Genomic DNA, 16015 nt, shown 5'->3' on the forward strand with positions numbered 1-16015 from the left:
AACTAGAGCCTTGAACTCTTTGAATCGACCGAAAACCTTATCCTTGGTTTTTAGAAAGTAGATCCAAGTCTTTCTGGAATGGTTATCAATGAAGGTGACGAAGTATTCAACACCACTAAGAGCTTTTGCGGACATGGGTCCGCAGGGATCTGATTGGATTAATCCCAGAACACTCTTAGCCCTATTGTTGCTTCTGGAAAACGCTGCCTTGGCGTACTTTCCTAATGCGCATCCTTTGCATACATCATCTTGTTTAGTACTTAATTTTGGAACTCCTAATACTATTCTCCAGAGAATTCTTAGAGCCCCATGGTGCAAGTATCCCATCCTCCTATGCCATAGTTCATTCAAATCATTTTCCCCACTGCTGCCTATCAGTGCCATTAGAGATTCTAGTTGTAATCTATACAGCCTGTTACTTCTGACTCCAATCTGGGCCTTTTTTTTCCAACTCGGGTGTTTGACATATACTTTCTCCTTAATGAAGAAAACATCATAACCCTTGTTTTGAAGTTGAGATACAGAGAGTAAGTTCATCCCCAATCTTGGCACATGCAACACATTGGTTGCTCGAAGCCGATCCCCTGCTTTTGTTTGAAAGACTACAGTACCTCTTCCTACGGGGGTACATTTTGACTTATTTCCCATGGTGATCTGGAAGTTCATCCTTTCTTCCTGATAATTCGAAAAACATTCTTGTATTCTTGTCATATGCTTGGAAGCTCCACTATCTATATACCAAACCTCAGAGGAGGTAGAACTTGCTAGGCAAGCGACTTCTTCTTCTAGTCTGGAAGCTAACATAGAATGATCATGATCCATATTCTTCGTGCTCTCTTCTTTATTTGGAGATCTGTGTGAGTCCCTATGATTTGATGCCCCGACATCATGTTCTTGACTCATAGCAGATTCTTCAATCCCGTTGCCTGATCTCTGCTTTGATACCATGTGAAAATTTCTAACACGAAATTCTACTGCAGTAACTGATTTATTTCTCCTACTTATTTCTCACAATAAGTTATTTACGAAACCCTTCAATAAACATTAAAATAAATTCTACTGCAGTTATCACATAATTACATAGAGAAAATAACAGTGATATACAAGCACAAGAATCAATCACATCAACACAGTTGTTTTTGGACAATTGTCGCCGGAAAAACCCAATTCGGGAAAACCGGTGCAGCATATAGAGGGTTTGTATTATTAAGCAGATTTCTGAATACAAGTAGGGTGCCAAATCCGACTTACCCAATTAGAGAATAAAATCGACAGAAGTACCTCTATCCAGAGACAGATGAACAAACCCCATAGGTGACTATGTTGTTCCTAGTGTTGGGCAGCGATGGCTGCTCCAAGCTCTTGAAGATATTTGGGTCTTGGAGATCTCATGTGTTCTAGTCCCTCCACAAAATTTCTGGGTCTTGGAAATCTCATGTGTTCTAGTCCCTCCACAAAATTTCAGAGCTAGAGCACATTTGATGCTACCCAAAATCAACATACTTTGTCCTTCTTCTTCAAGAAATATATCCAAGTCTTGCGAGAGAAATCATCCATAAAGATAGCATAATATAAATATCCTCCCAAAGAGTTTGCGGGCATCATGCCAGATAGATCAAAATGGATCAATTGCAATATGTCGGTAGTCTTGCTATCACTGGAAGGGAATGGTCCCCTTGTATGCTTTCCTTCGGCACACCCCTGACAAACGCCTTCATGTTCTACTTTAAATTCGGGCATATCTATCACCATATTCCTTACATCGGTAGAGCCTTATAATGTAGATGGGCAAACCTTCGGTGCCATGATTTGGATTGAAGTGATGTGTTGCAAGACATAGCTCCCAATGGACTTTCTCCAACTTGATATAGGCTATCAACCTTGAATCCAAGTGTAAATGCATCTTTGAAATTTTTATTCCACACACGTACCTTTCCATCGATGAATGTCACTTTGAATCCTTTGTCCTGCATTGCCGAGATAGATACCAAGTTCTTCTTTAGATTGGGTACATACAGTACTTCTTGTGGTTGAATGGTGTTACCTTGATTCAATTGAAGAGTAAAATTCCCAACTCCCTTCACGGGATAGGTGGCATTGTCTCCAAGGATAATTTCCAAATTTGTATCCTTTTCAATCAGATTTGAAACAACTTCCTTATACCCAGTGAAGTGCCTTGAGGCACCACTATCAATCAACAAATTTCTCAAAGTGTCCAGAGGAGATGTAGTAGAGAGGGCAGATATAAGATAAAATTCTTTTTGCTTGTTATCAACAACATTAGATTCATCATACTTGGAGTTTCTTGATCTCTTGGGAGGGAGCCCATTTCCATGTTGAGTAGCGGGAGCATTCCTTTTTCCTTTGTTGTTGAATTTGCCATTCCTTTGGTTGTTGTTTCTCCTGAAATTGTTGTTGTTGTGGTTGTCATCATCATGAGGTGTATCTCTTCTGTTAGGACACTCCCTAACATAGTGGCCAAACTTGTTGCAAATGAAGCATTTTTCCTTCCTTCCATTCTTGAAATCCGGTCTTCCTTGACATTGGTTCATTGAACCTGCATCATTCTTCTTTTTAGCATGAGTGGAGAATGCAGTAGGATCATTCCTATTTGAAGTCATATCTAGTTCCATCATGCTTGTTTCTTCTTGAGAACATCTAGTCAGCAATTCTTCAAAACCTGGAATCCTTTCGTTGTTAAGAATAGTAGTGTTGAAAACGTGCCATTCACGAGGGAGTCCTCCAAGGGCAATGAGAGTAAGGTCCCTATTAGCAATAGCTTCTCCAATCGAAAGAAGATCATTTTTGATCCCAGTAATCCTCATGAAGTAGGATTGAATATCTTCATCTCTTCCCTTCTTTATGTCGTTCAATTTGTTCTTGAGAAAAAGAACTTGGTTTGCATTGCTAGCTTTGAACATGCCAACCAACCTGTCATATATCTCCTTTGATGTGTTCAAATCGGAGACGTAAGCAACTAAATGCTTATGAATAGAGTCCTTGATGATCTTCTTTGCTTTGACTTCACACTTCTTGTACTTTGTCTTAGCAGCAGCTGGTGCATTAGAAGGAGGATCAGTGATCTTTCCCTGCACATATTCCATAACATCTTGCTCTTCTAAAGTCAAATCAAGAGACATCTTCCATGCATGATAATAAGACTTATCATGAAGCTTGTCATCGGACTTGAAGTAGGATGTGGAGGCCATTGAATCCTATCTTAGTGATTGCTCTTTTCACTCTTGCTTGAGCTTTGTCTTCACCTTAGCGTTGATCCCATGTTAATTTTAGATAACAATGGTATGTTCTATGCTTAAGAGCAATTTAACTTCAATTTTCTTATTAGCCCAATATCAATATCTAGATTAGCAATCACATCAACATGATAGTAAAATGCAGATAGAACATAAACAATTACAGTAGAAACAAGCCAAGACAAGAGGACACAAGATAGCCACCGGCCAGGGAGAAACCCTAATGTGGGGAAACCCTTTGATCAATTCTTCTTATTATTCTTCAAAAGTTTAGCAGAGAGAGAGTACAATACGCAATATTCACTTGCCCAATCACAGTGAAATATGTCCCAACAAAAAATAGTTACAGAAAGCCCTAACTAGAAAGTCAACATTGGTCAATAGAGTAGAATTTGACCTCCAAAAAAACTCAGTCAAACTTGGTCAACTTGGCCTCCAACAACAAGTCAAATCAGCGCAAAAATAGTCCGAAAATATCTAGTCAAACTTGGTCAACGAAAGGCAACGCTGTAGTCAAACCCTTCTGCAGTGAACGTTGGTCAAATAGTACGGTCTGCCTCATTTTATGTTCCCAGAAATGCGCCCTGCCCAAACAGAGATAATGCTCACAAAACCGCAGTCAAATAGGTCAACGCTGTTGGTCAGCGCTGGTAAAAAACCCTTCCTGTGACTTTGTCAATGCTGGTCAAGGCAGGAACAAAACTGCGCTTCTTCGCACGAGTGCAGAGCTGCTTCAGAAATCTGTATCCAATCAATGAAGGAGAGAGAGATGCGTGAGTGAGTGAAGTGTCTAAATGGGGAGGAGGTACCTTCTATTTATATGCAAACGTTGAGGATGAATAAACGTGACTGTTGGGCTTCTGAGCCTACATTAGTTTGTTGGCCAACCATGGCAATTTGTCCATAAACAAAATAAATTCATAATTCCATTTGTACATGTCAGAATGAGATGATCTTTAGATCAATCCTACACCTCTCGGAGAGAGGAATCCAATAAAAATATGAGCTGCATCATATGTGCTGTCCAAGTTGAAGTTTGGACCTAGTTGCCAAATTTAACGTTAAAATTGGCAACTAGGGCCAAACTCCATGTGATTCATCTTATTAATGGAAGCTGATATTTTTCTTGGATCCCTCTCATCGAGAGGTGTAGGATTGATCTAAAGATCATCCGATTCCGATAAGTATTCATGGAGATATGTATTTATTTGTATTATGGGACAATTCGTCAAGGTCGGCCAGCGACCAAATAAACCCCTCTTGTGCTCAACGTTTTAGTATAAATAGAGGTGGCCTTCAAGTCATTTCAACACACTTGGGATCTCTTCCTCTCTACTTGTCTTTGGGTTTTAGTAGGAGGAGAGATCCTAAGGGTTAACGCTGCCCTAATCCAGAGGGCAGAAGCCGGAACTACCGGGAACAGCGGAAATTGCCGGAATTGCCGGAACTGTCGGGAACAACTGGAATTCTCGGAACTACCGGGAATTGCTAGAACTGCTAGAGCATCTGTTTCCAAAGGAGAGCAGCATGCAAGGCACAACTAACTAACATTGGGACAGTTGTATGGTACTTAGCAGCAAATACACCAAGCATGCAATGTTACAGCTAGCATGCAAGGGACAGCTAGCATGCAACAACAACAAGCAAGCAAGATGCAGCCACCACATAGGTTAGTATGGCAACATGGTGCAACAATGGCACATAATGCAATACAATGATGGCTATAGTCATGATTAATGAAGCGTGATGAGATGCAGCATAGTGATGATGGGTGCAGCATGGTGCAGCTCGGTGAGGTGTAGCATGATGACGAAATGCAACACAACGATAGGTGAAGGAGTCACCTTGGAGAATCAGTTGAAGCAGCATGTCTTCAACTGATCTCATGTATCATCTTCTTAGAGATGATCTATGCTCTTATCTAGATAAGTCAAAGTGTTGACTTCTGTTGTAAAGATACTATCTCTCTCTCTGCTGAACTATTGAAGAACATATAAGAAGAATTGATCAAGGGTTTCCGCACATCGGGGTTTGTCCCTGGCTAGCGCCACGTCTTGTGTCCTCTTGCCTTGGCTTGACTTCTGCGATTTATGTTTATGTTCTATCTGCAGTTTACTTTAATGTTGATGTGATTGCTAATCTGGAAAAGTTATTGAGCTAACTGTGAAAATTGAAATAAATTGCTCTAAGCATAGAACATACCTAAAATTAACATGGTATCAAACCTAAGGTGAAGGCAATGCGCAAGCAAGAGTGAAAGAGTAATCACCGAAGACAGTTGGGAAAGGAAAAAAAAGGATCAATGGATTCCAAATTCATCAAGGGTGAAGTCGAAGCACAGAATGTTATCAAAATGGCGCAACAGAAGTTTTTGATGGCCTACCTAAAGATCACTTCAATGGGAAGTCCGGATCTAAGGGTGGAAGGAAAGGCAGATGCCTTGGTTGTAATAAGTTCGGCCATTATGCGAAGGAGTGTCTGAGGTAGGGACACATCACTTGATGATGATAACAATCATTCCAGGGACATCTTCAATGATTAGAGGAATGACAGGTAATGCAGGTCATCAAGGAAACGACCGACTCTTCAGAGAAAGCAAGGAACCCCAAGTATGAAGAATCAAATGTTGTTTCTGATAAGATAAAGAAGCGTTATCTTGTATTGGCCCTCTCCTTCAGATTCTTTGGGAATCTGGCTTATTGATCGTAGTGCTTCAAGGCACCTCATCGAATAGAAGGGTGCTCTCTCGAATTTGGTAGAGACGGAAACAACCGTGGGATTATACTTGGAGTCGATGCCACCTATCCCGGAAAGGGTGTGGGGAATGTTACCCCTCAATTGAATGAGGGTAACTCGATTCATTTACAGAATCTCTTTTATGTACCTAATCACAAGAAGAACCTAGTGTCCATTTCAACAATGGAAGTCAAAGGTTATAGGGTGGTATTCATCGATGCAAAGGTACGTGTTTGAAAATAGAATTTTCAAAGATGTTTTTGAGTTCAGGGTTGTATCAAGTTGCAGGAAGTCCATTGGGGACCATGTCCATTAACGCATAGCACCAGAGGTCTGTGAGTCAGATGGTGACAGGGATGCCTGAATTCAAAAAGAGCATGAAAGTACATGTTTGAGATGTACCAAAGGAGAATCTTATAAGGGGACCATTCCCCTCATGTAGCAGGTCCACAGGTTTGGAACAACCCATGGAGTTTGAGATTCATGATCGGGAATCTCATGTATATAGGTGGAAGAAAGCCCCCTATGGCTTGAAGCAAAACACCCCGAGCATAGTATGAGAGTATTGATAGCTGTTTGATGAAGCTAAGATTCACTAGGAGTGAAACCAATCCAAACCATTACCTGAAGGTTGTGGATGATAGACCTCTCATACCGACACCTTATGAGGACGACCTATTTCTGACAGGTGCAGACCCTCTCATTTGCAGAAGTAAGAGGGAGTTGGATTCTGGATGTGGAATGATAAACTGCAAGCCAGTGACTACCTCAAGGATCTTAACTTTCAAAAGTTATACGGTAGTGATGTTGGACCAGATTTGGGAAATGCCTCTGAGTTTCATAAACTCATTCGCGTTGATGTTCTTGGTGAACTTTCGTCCGAACATATATTTTGCAGTTAGCATGGTGAGCTCATATTTGGTTGAGCCTCACTGGATTGGTGCCAAGAATCTTCTGAGATATCTTCGGGGCACAATCTCTCATGGATTGAGATACACTGCCGGAAATATGAAACTGCATGATTATTCGAACGCTGATTAGGTAGGCAGTGTGGAGGATCACTAGAGCACTTTTCAGTGCTTGTTCTCTTTGGATTCTGCTTCGATATCATGGATGAGCAGGAAGCAGAAGTTGGTTGCTATAAGCACCGCCAAGACCGAATAGATAGCTACGAGTATGATCTCGTGTGAAGCTGCATGGTTGCAGAAGCTCTTAAGTGAGCTATTTGTACACATGATGAATACCACTGTGATTCTCCATGACAACCAGAGGGGGGTTTGATTATTGAGGAATCTCGTATTCGATGATTGCTCCAGCATATAGACATGAGATACTGCCTTATCTGGGATTTGGTAAGTTAATGAGCGAGGAGGCTCCATCGCATTGAGTCTGATGTACAGGTTGCAGACATTTTGTCAAAGCCTTGGGGAAAGGTCAAATCTGTGACTTTCTCGAACGACTTGGAGTTGTTGAGAGACCTTCTTATAAGGGTCCTACATGTTGTATGCATTGAGCTCTGGGAGCTTTGGGGTACTTACTGGAGCAACATATGACCACAAGACGACTCACCCTCCCCTGGTGGTGCGCTATGTACAAGATGACAGGGTCAACCTTCCCCTGTGATACCCTGTGGCGACTATGGAAAGGATGATTAGTTCTCCTGTGGGCCAGGATGATTAGTTCTCCCGTGGCAACTGTAGAACAGGATGCTTAGTTCTCCTGTGGGTCGGGATGATTAGTTTTCCCGTGGCAACTATGGAACATGATGATTAGTTCTCCTGTGGGCCGGGATGATTAGTTCTCCCGTGGCAACTGTGGAACAGGATGATTAGTTCTCCTGTGGGTCGGGATGATTAGTTCTCCCATGGCAATTGTGAAATAGGATGATTAGTTCTCCTGTGGGCCGGGATGATTAGTTTTCCCGTGGCGACTGTGGGGCAGGATGATTCGTTCTCTTGTGGACAGGATGATTAGTTCTCTTGTTGAGGCATCCTACCCATGCAGTCTGGGACTCATGGTAAGTACCTCCCATCTAATCAATGAGCAGGGAAATGGGGTTAGGGACCATAGTAGTACTATTGATGGATGCATCGATGTATCTACTATACTCCCTATGCTAGGATGACCTCCATTTATCTAGGATCAGTATGAGTGGTTTGAGACACTCTCTTGTGATATTGATCTGGGATCAATAAAACTGACTTTGGGCCAGTAAGAGTGATGTGACGCACTCTCTTTAGATGAAACTGACTTCGGGTCAGTAGAGAATGGTATGAGACATTTTCGATCAATTCTTCTTCTTCATGGTTCAACAGAGCAGAGCAGAGCAAAGCAGAGCTCAGCAAAGTAGAGCTCAACAGAGCAGAGCAATGCAGGGCACTGATGGCAGAGATAGTACAGTTGGAGATATAGATTAGCGGATGGAGTTCTTCCTAGTTGAGAGGGAGTGTTAAAATTGGCAACTAGGGCCAAACTCCATGTGGGTCATCTTATTAGTGGAAGTTGATATTTTTCTTGGATTCCTCTCATCGAGAGGTGTAGGATTGATCTAAATATCATCCGATTCTGATAAGTATTCATGGGGATATGAATTTATTTGTGTTATGGGACAATTCGTCAAGGTTGGGTAGCAACCAAATAAACCCCTCTTGTGGTCAACGTTTTAGTATAAATAGAGGTGGCCTTCAAGTCATTTCAACACACTTGGGATCTCTTCCTCTCTACTTGTCTTTGGGTTTTAGTAGGAGGAGAGCTCCTAAGGGATAACGCCATAGTCACCAGGTTCGAGTTCGAGTTCGAGTTCGAGGAACATGAAATTCGAATAAAGTTCGGCAACTCAAATTTTGTCGATAAAATTCGACATAAAATTCGACATATAGAAATTCGAAAAAAAAAAATGTATATTAAAGATAGATATATCATATGCATATGAGAAATGGTATGGAGTGAATTTTATCATGATTATCCTTATAATCAGACTATTAAATGCTTAATATCAAATTTTATATTAGAATAGATCAATTTTTCAATAGCTGCACTCACCAATTGTTAGCTCAAAACCAAATATCAGACCTTTATGACTGCTGCAACCAAAGTTTGTTAGCCCACATACACATGCCAATAACAGATCAGCCTTATAGAGAAATAACTAGCAGAGCTAGGGAATGAAAATTTGGAGATTTGACCACAAAAAAGTGATGTTTAATGCTTGATACTTGGTGACCAACCCTTGCAAGGTCTGAAAAACGCCGAATTTCCCTTGAAAAACGCCGAATATGTTCGTTTTCCCTTGAAAAACGCCGAATTTCGAATTTAATGCTTCAAATTCGGCGTATCTGGTGACTAAGGATAACGCTGCCCTAATCTAGAGGGCAGAAGTCGGAACTGTCGGGAAAAGCCGGAAAAGCCGGAACTGCTGGAACTGCCGGGAAAAGCCGGAACTGTCAAGACTACCGGAACTGCCGAGAATAGCCGAAACTACAGGGAACTGTCGGAATTGTTGGAAAAGCTGATGCAGAGGGCAAAAGCCGGAATAGCTGGGAATGTTGTGTAGAGGGCAAAAGCGGGAACTGCCGGGGAAAGCCAGAACTGCTGGAACTGTTGGGAAAAGCCGAAACTGCCGGGAATAGCCGGAATTGCCGGAACTGCCGGGAACAGCTGGAATTGCTGGGAACAGCCGGGAAAGTTGACGTAAAGGGCAGAAGCCAAAACTGTCGAGAACAGTCGAAATTGCTGGAACTGTCGGGAATAGCCGGAATTGCCGGAATTGGTGGAGCTGCCGGAACAGCCAGAGAACCTCCAAATTCTGTGTAGCGAAACGCTTGATTGTGATGGCAACAAGGTTGATGAAAGGTTGATGGCCAAAGGCCAGATTCAGATTGGCTCTGTGTAACGTTTGAGCAGCTAGAGGATGGAACAACTCTGATACCAATGTAGTGAACAAAGTTCATATACACAACAAGAATACTTAGAATATCTGGTATATATAAATATCCATGATAGTACAGTAATGTAATATATAAAAATATTGGAATAAAAGTGATATGATTACAAATGAGGGTGAGAGCCTGCTTATATACCTAGGCAGGTACCCCTTGACAAATGGTCATGCCATTTAGAGACACGCCTCTTCAATACTAATCATTAATTAATTAATCATTATTACAATTATCATCATTATATATATATATATATATATATATATATATAGTTTTTTATTTTCATAACATTTGGCATGCACCAGGCCATCCATTTTCTAAATCCTTTTTTCTGCAAACTGCACGTATTCAAACAAAATAAAATAATATCAGGATAATGTCACAAGAGCATTGAAAAGATATTCATTTGAAATTTCATGACTTCAAATAATTAAAAGAGCTTAAATTAATTTTGGATAATATCAATCAAATATGTTCCCTTGACATTGGTTTCTTACAGGTATGGACTACTTTCTGTATAAATATTGTAGAGACGGGGTATAGCTCAGACGGTATTCCATTTAAGATAAAATATTGAATGTTGGTCAATGTACTCAATCATTGGCAACCATCTATCTGCCCTTGGTTTATACCAAATTGTTCAAACCATGGTTAATATCACATTCTTTCATTCTCTTGATTGGAAAGGTTTTTGATTGCAAATCTTGTTTTACCTGTTTAAGTAATTTTCCATTCCTCTAAGTTGAGGTTGATTTATTTCTTGTTTTACTTGCAAAGTGTCAATTGCTTGAGTGCAGCTGTTGATGTGTATATGATATTCTACTCTCTACAGTCCTGCAAACATGAAAGTTGGAAAAGCATTTCAAAGTATCTTATGGAGCAGGTTCCGCAGCGTCTGAAAGAAAAGGGTATTGACAGTGTAGAACAGGTTCTTTCTTCAATTTTTGAATCACTACCAGCAAATCTTACTGATTTCATGAAGTGGATTGCGGAAGTCAGAAGGTTGGAGAATGCCGAGAAAACTGTAGATAAGGAAGAAGCTGAACGCCTTGCTATCAAGGTCATTTTTCTCCCTGTTCTTTGATCTGAGTATTATTGTAATACTTTTGTCTCAATGCCACCATTAAATGCTAAAAGTTAGCACTCTAATATTGCTAATGATTTCTTTATCAGGGAGAAATATTGCAACAAATTAGGGCAACAGAAATGTACAAGGTTGTTGATAAGTGGGCCTCATCTGCCACCACCTGCTGCACTTTTTCTGCTGAAGCTAATTTCTCTGAGATAGTTAAAAACTGTTGTTGCCAAGGTGCAGCCACCCTATGTGGAATGGTTGGTGAAGCCAAAGAGCATTTCTGTAAGAGGGCTTGTATGAGAAATATGAGCACATGTGACACTGCCTCTATGGCAGTTGTTTCTGGAACTGTACTTGCAAATGGTAGTGAGCAAGGCATTGATGTGTTAGTTCCCACTGCTGCACAAAATAAAAATCCCCCATGTTGTAACAATGGAGAGAGCTCATCTGCAAACTTTCTTCAGTGGTATCCAGCGAGCAAAGATCTGTTGACAGTCTTATTACTTGCACTACCTCCTCAAACATGGCATGAGATTCAGAAAAAGGAGTTGCAGGAAGATATATATCGCCTTGTTTCTCTTGATAACCTTTTCACAGGACTGCGAGAAGAGGTAAATGCTTCTTTTCACATTTCTTTCCTTAAATAATACTTTGTCAAGACTGTCATATTCAACAATACAATTGCTAGTTTTTATTCTTGCAGATTGCAATAGATTCATTTGTTTTTCTTTGAGTATCTAGCTCATATATCCTTTCCATGGACCATGCCATTTCCATCATCATATCTGAAAGGTGGTGTTATAATCTACATCCTGAGCAAGTATTCTCATAGCAACCATTGTTGAGAGACCTGTTATCACACAAACTCACACTTACAGAGATGAAGTCCAAAAAGATCAATTGTGATCTAGGTGAAACTAAGAGGGGGCCACTATCACCTCACCAACCCTCTTCTACTCTTTAGCGTGGCTCTCCTTCGGCTTAGGGGGGGGACTTCCGTAGGTTAATATTGCTAGGGTTTTAAGACAATGAATCTCAAGGGTGACATGATGACTTGTAAACTATCGTGAATATTTCACTGGACAATCCATCACAACAGATCTGATAAAATTATACCTCAAAATTTGAAATCTACACTATGAGGGTTTATTTCTCTCTAGATATTTGGATCTGTAAATTACTGTTTATTGTGTATGCATGCAAATTATAATTATGCAGAAAATAGAGAACAACGAACTAAAAAAAACTCACACCGCAATTGGCACAAGATATATCCCGCGAAACCCTTACGGGAGAAATACCAACTAGAAAGTGAGGCCGCTATGCTCTCTTTTCTTTAATAGAAAATGGCTGCAAGCACAAAGAAATAAGACCTATAACCTGTGGGCTACTACAATGCACGAATCTTCTCTGTGTGCTCTCTCCCTATCTGTCTCGGCTATTTTTCTCATTTATGGAACAAAATGCCCTCGAAAATAATGGAACCCCTTTTCCTCCTAGTGGCTCAGTTATAATACAACCCGATAGGCTACTAGTGGTTAGGTTTGACTCTTTCAACTCTTAACTAGAGATACAATATGGACTCTTGTAGAGTCTTCTTCATCATGATCACATGGCTAGCCTGTTTTCCATGAGTAATGGGGGATGATGTGGCATCCTCTTGAATAATGGTGGAAAAAACAAGAAGATCAACTTCTGAGTGGCATAACTTTTGCCTACGGATTCTGATTGAGGTGATTCTTGCACTGTTGGAAAGATTTATTGTGTAGAATAGGAAAAAAAAGTGTGGCACTAAAAAGACAAAGTTTTACCTCATAAAAACATCATTTGATAACTCAAAATGCTCTTGAAGGGTTTCAAACCCCAATTTGTCAAATAGGGCCTCATCAGTAAAATGGTCATGTGATCTGATTCCTCCACTTTTTCTACTTTGAAAGCATAAAGATGGATGACAAATAATATAATAATCCAATTGAGACCACATGAGCAAACCCAACAAAATGGTTTTCAAGGAATTTAGAGTATCAAGTGTGATGGGAGGACCAGAGACTAGTTTTTTTCATTGGGCATATGGAGTCAAACCATGGATTCTCTCAAGGTAAACAATGGATATTGGGTGATACCTAAGTTTTTCCAATATTAACCTTAAGATATCCTCCTATAAGGTGATACCTAGGGTTTTCCACTACTAACACTACAAGATCCTCCTATGTCCTTTAAAAAGCTTTCAAGACAAAATCAAGGGAAGGTTCACCACTAAAACACTCTTTAGGATTTACAAGATAAGATCTATCCAAGAATAACATAAAGAAAATGCACCCTCATCACTAGGGTAAAAACATATCCAATAAATAAATTTACAACTACTTAAAAAGAACACTTACTAGGTAAATCAGTGCTCATCCATAAACCCTAGCCATGTGTCATTCATCAAACTTGAGAAAGCATCCACAATTAGTCTCGTCAATAAGGGCACCTTAGTCTTTCATACATAGCACACAAATCCAATTCAAAAGTACTCCAATAAATTTTAGAAATTTCAGACTTGTTAAGGGATTTCTCCCCCAATCCAAACATGAGAAAATGAGAGGAAATGCATCTCTATTTATAGAGGAGATGTTCAACTTCTTTGACATTAAAATATTGTTTTCTTAGTCTAAAAGCCCCTAATCTGGCCTATGGAGGGGCAAAAGGCCCTCATCTATAATTAGTTTAAATCACAATCAATGTAGGCTAGTCATGCCACATCTACAATTTTACATTAAAAAAACCCATCAAAAGAGGGACAACTCCATCAAAGTAAATGTGGCCATTAGGAGCATCTGGACTCCAAAGGCCCTTCAACGTGGCAGTGTGAAGCCTCTAAAGGCCCTTTAAGATTATTGGCTTCATAAGTCATGCAAGCCAAACCCAAGTCCTATTTTGATGATGATGAAAGAAGGGCTTCAAAGTGGGGACATTTAGCCTTAAAGGCCTCCCGAAGGCTTTACTCACCCTTCAAACAGGTAAGGCTCCAGAGTGGACATGTGGTCCTGTTGACCACTGGAGTGGCACCTGATGATTATATGAAGACTCCATGCCCAAGGATGATCCAGAGGACACTTGTACCATCAGATATCATCAGTCAACAAAGTTTTTTAACTCTACTTCTATCTTCTCATCGTCTTTCTTGTACCCAGATTCCACACCTGCTTCCAATACGGGCTCTGCACAATTTCCGAGGTATGCCTTTCTGCCGATACATCCCCACTGTAGATCTGTGCCTTTCACATCAGACGGTCTGTAAAGGTTTTGGGCTAGACATAAGCCCAGAGAATACCCGTCCGAAATGGGTTGTTTCCTCTCTCCACCCGGCTGCTACGTGTTGAATGATAAGTGGAATCGGGTGAGTTTCAATAAAAACCATCTACTGCTTTTGCTCTGCCCGAAAACCTGCCTTATAACTTGAAAACTGCCTTTTTGCATGCCTTGCGGACTTGCCAGACTTATATAACATAATATATATCACTATCGGATCCAGCCCGCAATCGGCATGTCATATATATATATATATATGAAGTGCTATGGGATGATTGCGGACCCGCCGGGGCTTTAAAATATAATATATATATGCTTTGAGTCTGGCCTTTCTATTATAATCCTTTATAATAGAACTTCATATAAAACAACGTAAACAAAATATATATGAATATCAAATAAAATATTTACAACCCGCTATAAGACGGATGCGCTGAATTATAAATATAACACAAACTATCGGGTCCGAAATCCCCATCGCTCATTGCAATCGGCAAAGGAACCTGCATAAAGGCTTTTCGGACCCACCGTCATTATAAAATATGGCATATATAATATTGGGTCCGGAACCCAATTGCAAATTGCAATCAGCGTTTGTCAGCGGAATCAACCGTCCATACTCATTGCGGACCTGCCGAACTTTTGAACGAAACATATATTATTTCGGGTCCGGTGTTAATGCTTTAAAACTTGTTTCCTTTGTAAAATCCGATATATTTCTTCATTTCTTTTATGTTTTGATTTCTGATATACAACTTATTACATCTCCCTCTTGCCTTGTCTTTTTTCAAAATATTTTTCAAATGATTTTTTGAATGAAACAATGAATGAAACAAACAACAAAATACATGTTACAACATCTGGCTCCACTTGAGGATAGTGCTTTTGCCACAAAAGCACTAAAAACTGCAGATTAGTGCCTTCACTTCGGGCATGGAGTCATATATTGCTTTGCATAAACTGAAATAATTTGACATTTGTACAATGATTTTACTCCAGTATTCACAATGAAATGATGCTTATTCTTTAGAACTGGAAGTAGTGCTTTAAATATTGCCCATTTACAGGCAGCTATAGAGTTTCACCATCAAGATTCTCAAGAATGAAGGTATTATTGGATCTCACTTTAGAAATTCTAAAAGGACCATACTAGAGAGGATCAAACTTCCCATGTTTACCCTTATCTTCTCTTCTGGTATCCCATCTCAATACTAAGTTTGCAACTTTAAAATCGATTTCCTTGGCTTTTCTGTCAAAAATATTTTTCATCTTGGATTGATACATAATCAAGTTGTCTCTTACCTTGTCCCTGTTCTCTCTTAGCTCCACCACTTTGTTCATTCTTCTTACCAAAGCATTTGGTTCTTCTTTCGCCTCCTGAATCATTGCAATCACTGGCTTCACAAGTTGACTTGGAAACAGAGCCTGAGTTCCATATACTAATTCAAAAGGTGATTTCCCTGTAGATCTTCTTGTAGTTACTCTAGTAGCCCACAGAGAAAACTTTAACTTAGAATCCCAATCTCTTTGATTTTCTGCAATGGTTTTCTTAAGGATCTTCATCAAAGTTTTGTTAGTAGATTCAGCTAATCCATTTCCCTGAGGATGGTAAGCTGTTGAATGGGACAAAATAACATTATACTTGTGACAAAAAGCAATGAACTTACTTGAATTGAAGACTTGAGCATTGTCTGTTATAATTTTAATGGGGCATC

At 40.0% G+C, this 16015-nt stretch overlaps 1 protein-coding gene across 2 annotated transcripts in view; it reads left to right on the plus strand.

The window, feature by feature from the left end:
* The window catches only part of LOC149251682 (glutathione gamma-glutamylcysteinyltransferase 1-like), a 404629-nt gene that overhangs the window by 211734 nt on the left and 176880 nt on the right, over nucleotides 1-16015 (plus strand). For both annotated transcript variants that reach the window (XM_089459521.1, XM_089459522.1), the window contains exons 6-7: nucleotides 10761-10988; nucleotides 11102-11614. In XM_089459521.1, coding sequence (XP_089315647.1) covers nucleotides 10761-10988; nucleotides 11102-11614 — 741 coding nt within the window. The remainder of the gene's footprint in view (nucleotides 1-10760; nucleotides 10989-11101; nucleotides 11615-16015) is intronic.

The sequence above is a fragment of the Pinus tabuliformis genome, chromosome 7 (assembly GCF_031772625.1).
Source record: "Pinus tabuliformis cultivar Carrire ecotype Pingquan chromosome 7, CPIR1, whole genome shotgun sequence".
Lineage (NCBI taxonomy): Eukaryota > Viridiplantae > Streptophyta > Pinopsida > Pinales > Pinaceae > Pinus > Pinus tabuliformis.